We start from the raw sequence: 6,419 nt of genomic DNA, 5'->3' as shown, positions 1-6,419 counted from the left end.
GCCTCTTAAGTAAGAAAGTGCTGCCATGTCAGCCCCTCTAGTTGCCTACACGCCCCTCTGTCCAGTCCACATCTCTCCAATCAGCCCATTTGCCTCCAGCTACCCCTCTGCTTTTTGATACTCTACTCAAGTTAGGCAATGTACCTCAAATGACTCCTTTCCTAGCCCCTAAGTGTCCTCTCTGCCCTAAGTGCCCCTCTAACGAATTGCGTCTCCGGGAAGATCCAAGTTTCTTTCCTTCTCCACCCGCGTCCCCCTTAGAGTCTTTGTCCATTGACGTGAGCAACTAAGATTGACAAAAGAGACGGAACGCTTTAATTTTTCAGTAGTTTTATTGAAAAATGCCTCGTCTGTTTTCAGAAATAAATAAGAAAATAAGGCTGTGGAATTCACAATCTGCAGTTAAAACATGAAGCAGCAACACCATGATCCATAGTCTTGCATGCAGACTCCAACTACATTCGATACTGAGAAAACAACATGAATGACAACAACTATATTCTGGTTAAAACAAAATGAAATTTAACACAAAAAAAACAACAAATGGTACTAAATAAACACCACAGACATGCAATTCCACCTTTGGTAAAATTGGCTGTGACGGAGTAAAAGAACTGATAAATATAAGGTCTAGAGATACAAAATGAAAGCTGTGTTTAACTGCCATATTGAAGCTGAACCTCCTTGGAAGACGACGAACAGTAAAAGGCTAATATTTAATTTAGAAAGAAAATAATGCTTAAGAACGAGGAAATGTATTGCATTTATAACTGAACGTATTGGATGAACTGTGACAGACAAAACGTTCCTCCACTGAACATTCTTGTACCTCCGTTACCATACCGACTAAATCAAACTCGATGCAAATATGATACAAGCAAAAAGGCACACGTGGGAAAAGATAGAACGCTCACAGGTTTTTGTGATTTCTTTACATTTCTCCCTCCCTCCCTCTCACCAAACCCTCACCTGCCACAGAAGATGAATATTCACATACGATTTAAGGCATTTTAAAGGTATTTTCCCAAGAAAGTCGAGGTGTCAAACCTCCGTTTTTTAAACGTATATATTTTTGCATATTCCTTGCGACAACAAACACAGGTTGAACAAAGTGAAAACAGGAAACTGGTTCTTATGACGCTAGCCTGTCGGAGGCTTTTCTTGCTAGTGATCTCTTTCCGCGGCGGTTAAACGACACCTCTTCCTCCTCGGGCACGTTGACTTCTGGGGTGTCGGGTTCAGGTTGGTATGGGCCTGCTTGGAGATAGTGTTTGGGCTGATTTTAACATGGGTTTATGTCAGCATGCACAAGTAGGAAAGGTTCAATTGACGGTCGGGGGTTGTTTTGTCCACTTTCATTTCTTTGCCCCAAAAAGTGGGAGTTTTTCTCGACATTCCAGTTTGTGAATGTCAGCTAACTTCACACTGATGGGATCTAGAATTTCATGAGGGAACCTGTAGAACTTGTTAAATGAAGTTTCCTAAATTTAACCAGGAATTTCTTTGAATCAAAAGGCATAATCGGGAAGACAACAATTAAACTTCAACCGCTCCTAAATTGATGGGCTGTTAGCTCCAGCTTACTCAGACAGACACTTAAAATCTGTCAGAGTTATAACTATTATTAAGGCGATCTAGCTCTAATTTGTACAATCATAAATGATGGATCATACTGTAATATCACTAGAGGAAGTAGTCGTAGTGAGAACTAAAATTTGTGTTCCTCCATGGACGACACGCTTCTTTTCCCTGTGTTTGTTTTAGTGGTAGCTCACTCCTTCAGAAACTGAAACAACAAAGCCCCTCCAAATGAAAACAAAAACAAGATTCTACAAATGAAGTCGCAAACAAACTGAAGTCTAAACCTCCATGGTGACACACAGAAACCATTCAGTACACTGCAAACACAGAAAGGCCTTGTTTGTTATAAACCAATACTTCACCAGCGCAGTTAGATTAGAAACCCGTTTCCGATCAGATAGTTTCAACAATTCCTTAAAATCAAGTGGCATTTCCCTTTATATGCTGGTGTTTGGAGTTCTTTCTCATTTATAGAATTTGTTTAGAGCGTTATAGGAAACGGGTGGAAATAATCTCACTGCATTGACAGATTTATACTACATTTACACTCCAGGTACAGGCGACCTCATCCTGATGTTTACACTCACACGTGTCGCATATCTGATAGTGTCTGATTGAATTCATGTGTGATCGTGATTCACATGTAAGTACAGATTGAAGTGGTACAAGTGTTCTGATCCTTTTAATACGAGGCACAACTTTAAAACGTTCACATCGTTTGGGTTTAAAAGACTAAAATTGTGACAAACCAGTAAGGAATATCTATCAGAAAACAAAGGGAAAGCTTTTGTCTACGTCCACCTACACGTAAACCCATTTGGGGAAAATCAAAACGCTGGCAAATCCAGTAAGGCACAAATGGGCGTGGCCTATATGTGTGTGTGTTTGGATAGACCCAAGGAATCTAGGCGTGGGTGTGAAAACTGAGTCGTTGCGGACACTCAAAGATGCTTCCTTTGAGTCTATTGTGTTTCGCCTCCCTCCCCATCTCTATAACTTAACCCTTGTTGGCAGATGTGGGTTCATTCAGGTCTAAACTTTGTAAACAGACATCAGATGTGAGCCATCGTGTAAATAGGTTATCAAAAACAAAATCAGAAGTAGGTATCCAGAGCAGAAGTGCAAACGTAGCATGAGGCATGGGCCTGAGCCGTCTAGCCACAGTGAGGCTGGGAACTAAAGAAACACTTTGTTGTTGTTGTTGTTGTTGTTGTTGTTTAGCATTCAGCAAGCAGCAGGTTGTTTTTGCAAGGCACAAGCTTTAAAAAGTACAGATGTTAAAAAGTCAAATTAAGTGGATGTTGGGTTCAAACATCATTTAACAGGCACACATTAGTTTATTTACACATGTCACCTGGTGTTAACATGGCTGCGGCTGGAGTTGCGGTTGTTTGCTGGTTATGAATCCACCTTTGTTAGTATGCGTTTGTGGCGGTTGGTTGCTGTTGTTTGTTTACATGCTCCTCCATCAGCACAAGGTCTTTGTTTGGACTCAGCTTCATCACTGCTGCTGTTTGTGTTCTACTGGCTGTGAGTCGTTGTTAGTACCAGTTCCGTCTTTGTTGTTGTTGGTGTTGTTGTTGTTGTCAGCAGAGTTTGTTAATGTTCCCTTTGGCGGTTATCCTTTAAACAGCTCTAGAGCGTGTGAGTAACAGGGCTGAGGGTGTTTTTTTTGGGTGGGGAGGTTTCAGGAAGTCAGTGAAAGCAGAACAGGCGGCAGAGAAAGTTACTATCGTGAACCTGAAACGGGCCAAAGAGGACGCAAGAGAGAGTCAGTGATGTCAGAGCAGATGACAGCCAATCAAAAACTCACGTTACTCTGATGATTAGTCACTGCAAACTGTGGGCTGATTCGTTTCACACATGCATTAAACACATCCTCCTGACAGATTCAAACTATGAGCTGAAGAGTTTAGTTCCAAACTGAGCACACAGCAGGAAGCGCTGCTGGATTTGATCCGCTTGTTTTCCGTATTGTGATATTTTACGTTTACCCTCAAGGAGTTCTGTGCTTCTTCCACCTTCGTCTGTATCACTTCTATCATCTTTCTATGATTCCTCAAATGTTGCTTGGAATGAAACTCTTCAGGAATATCATAATGTATATTTGTCAGACAATTCAAAGACTTTTCTCATCAAAATCTCTTGCAATGAGCAGAAACTCTGAAATGCAAATGAGATGATTTTTTTTATCCTCCTTAATACAATTTGGCCAAATTTCCACCTGCAAAATCCTGGGTTGAGCCTCTGGAGTCTTGAGAATGAATTTAGGATAATTTCAGAATAAAACCCAGTTTTTCCAGAGTAAATAAATCGTGTTCTTGCATTTCTAGAGTTTCTACTCCTTTCATGACCCTTGACCCCAGTCTGGTTCTTCCTTCATGCTTCTGGTTACTTACCATATCCGTGTCCATTGTAAGGAATACCAACACACTGAGAGGAGTCGCAATAGCCAGGGGGTCCGGGGGGCCCGCGGACACCAGAGTGGCCTGGACGTCCGGGGGGTCCACGAGCTCCGGCAGAGCCTGAGGGCCCTGGAGGTCCTGTCCTACTTTCACCTGGTGGGCCTGGCAGGAAAAAGAAACGGCAAGCTCTTCATCAGAACGTGAGTGTGTTTAGGATGGAGGTGGTTCCAGCAGATGAAGATGGAAGGATGATGGTAAAGGAGCTTTAACAGTGGTTATCAAAAATGTGTCCCAATGTAAGAGACTGAGACGGAGAATCATACATACTAGTGCTTCCTCCCATGCAAACTGGAATGGCTGGAAGTTTCTTAATCTAACAAATTTACGATCTCCCCCGTCTGTCTGCTGACCCCCGTCCCTGTTGTATCTGTCCTCCCTGTGTATCTGCAGCCACACTGACGGACCACAGCAGCAGATCCGGCTCGTTCACTCCAGCTGTAATCTACTTTACTTACTGCTGAAAACAGCCCAAATACAAAATGCGACGCGGCTCCGTGGCCGCAGTGGAAAACCAAGCTTCCGCCTTGTTCCATGCTTCACTGTCAAACGCACGTGGATTCTATTGTCACACCGTCCGCCTATCTGATAGAGTAAAGAGGTCCAGGTGTCCTTGGTCTCCAAAACAAAGTTTAAAGCTTTGAAAAAGCCTCACGGTGTCATCCTGACCGCTTGAGTCCAGCTGGAATCACACAAAATAACCCTCAGACAGTCTGAGGCACAACATTTGGAACAGAATAATTAAATAAATAAAGATATGAAGGGGAAAAGGGAAAAGGCAGGGATTTGCTGATCCTTTTTCCCTGTCTGCGTTATGTCTAGACGTTCAGAAAGCCACTTTGGAAACTTTCCCTCACCAGCATGTGCTGGGAATGAAGGAAAAACTTCCTCCCCCCCCTCTAAAGAAATTTGACTTCCACATTTTCCACAACCTGACCTTGTCTGCTTCAGCAAATGGCATCATCATTTTCCCCGCTCCTCTACCTCACAGGCGCTTGGAAGATTCTCAGAATGTCACATTTTTGTCTGAATGACAATGAAATCCAAGTTTTCAGTTTGTAATTACGAGGCAAATGTAATTGTGCTCCTCTCATAATGTGTTAAGGTGTTAGAGTACTTTGGATCCTAAGAAATCAAGTACAATCACATGAACCTATTCGTGACATCCATGTGTGCTTATGAGTCTGATTTCTGACAGCATCAGTTTATGATTCTTGTCAGTTGTGAAATTCGCAGACATTTGCCAATCCTTCAACAAATCACAGAGGAGCTTCATTACGTTGCAATGACGTCACTAAATGAACTGAAACAAGGTTAGGGAACTGAATTCAATCCAAAAATGAATGAGTTGCATGTCCTGTATCGACTGCGCCTCTACGTTTGATGGTTCTAACATTAATGGAAGTTTTTCATGATTTCCTGCAGATGTGGGATGGTTCCTGTCTGTGTGTTTGTGACTGACAGGAGGCAGAGCGTCATGGGACTCGGCCCTGTAATAAAAACACTGGGCGCGGCCAAACAAAATGAAAAGTTGCTTCATGTTTGCTTTGATGGATTATTACAGAGTGTGGAAGCAAAGTGAGCGACACCAAACAGCTTCTCACAATCAAACTAAAACAAAATCATTTAGCGAGCGCAGCTGTCGGAGCCCAGTTGCTTCTTCTCTGCATGTTACCCATTAGCTATGTGATGAGTACGGCTCATTATTTTGGGTTTTCTTTCTTGTAAAACCTTGTCGATTGCCCTGTTTATTTAGAATATTGAAAAAACGTGTTGACGACCGATCATAAAAACTGCACATGTGATGAAGAGGCTCAGAAATGCAATAGTTTGTTTTATGAGCTTTAAGGATGTCTAGTGTATAACTGGCAGCATCTTCACTTCATTTGCTATTACTGGAAGTTGTCTGTGACCTGTAGTCGCATCTGAGCCATTGGTTCTCAACCGTGTTCCTCGAGTGCAACCACGCTGCATTACTCTCCATCTCTCTCTGCTCAGGTGTGCTCAGCCACTCCAGACGTGGGGGAGGGGCACCCACACTCTTGATCAAGTGAACACACCTGCTTTAGCTCATCCAGTGGGCGTCACAGCAGGAGGTCGACTAGATGCAGTGCTGTGGTACTTAAGGACCAGTGGGTTAAGGTTAGGGTTAGAATCACTGTCTAAAAGGTTGGGCGCATCTGCAGGAACAACAACGACGCTGCAGGTATTAAGGTAAGTGTGAAATTATTTTAGACTTACCAGCTGGGCCCCTCTGTCCCTTCTGTCCTATTCCAGATGTTCCTCGATCTCCTTTCTCTCCTCCAGGACCTGAGGGAAAGAGGAGGATGGCTTTTAGAATACTAATAAAAGCAAACTTTCCTCATTTTGATCAAC

At 42.8% G+C, this 6,419-nt stretch overlaps 1 protein-coding gene across 3 annotated transcripts in view; it reads right to left on the bottom strand.

Annotated features, from left to right (window-relative positions):
- Positions 1-313: 313 nt before the first annotated feature.
- col12a1b (collagen, type XII, alpha 1b) overlaps positions 314-6,419 on the bottom strand; it is an 80,762-nt gene continuing 74,656 nt past the window's right edge. For 2 of the 3 annotated variants that reach the window (XM_076154994.1, XM_076154996.1), the window contains 3 exons: positions 6,285-6,353; positions 3,981-4,148; positions 314-1,257 (listed from right to left, as the gene is read on the bottom strand). In XM_076154994.1, coding sequence (XP_076011109.1) covers positions 1,133-1,257; positions 3,981-4,148; positions 6,285-6,353 — 362 coding nt within the window. In that variant the 3' untranslated portion in view covers positions 314-1,132. The remainder of the gene's footprint in view (positions 1,258-3,980; positions 4,149-6,284; positions 6,354-6,419) is intronic. The other variant, XM_076154995.1, reaches the window with a different exon arrangement.

The sequence above is a fragment of the Genypterus blacodes genome, unplaced genomic scaffold, assembly GCF_046128005.1.
Source record: "Genypterus blacodes isolate CSIRO-AG114 ecotype Tasmania unplaced genomic scaffold, CSIRO-AGI_Gbla_v1 ptg000064l_1, whole genome shotgun sequence".
In the NCBI taxonomy this organism is placed as follows: domain Eukaryota; kingdom Metazoa; phylum Chordata; class Actinopteri; order Ophidiiformes; family Ophidiidae; genus Genypterus; species Genypterus blacodes.
Note: the sequence above shows the minus strand (reverse complement) of the source record. Positions and strands in the feature narration are given on the sequence as shown.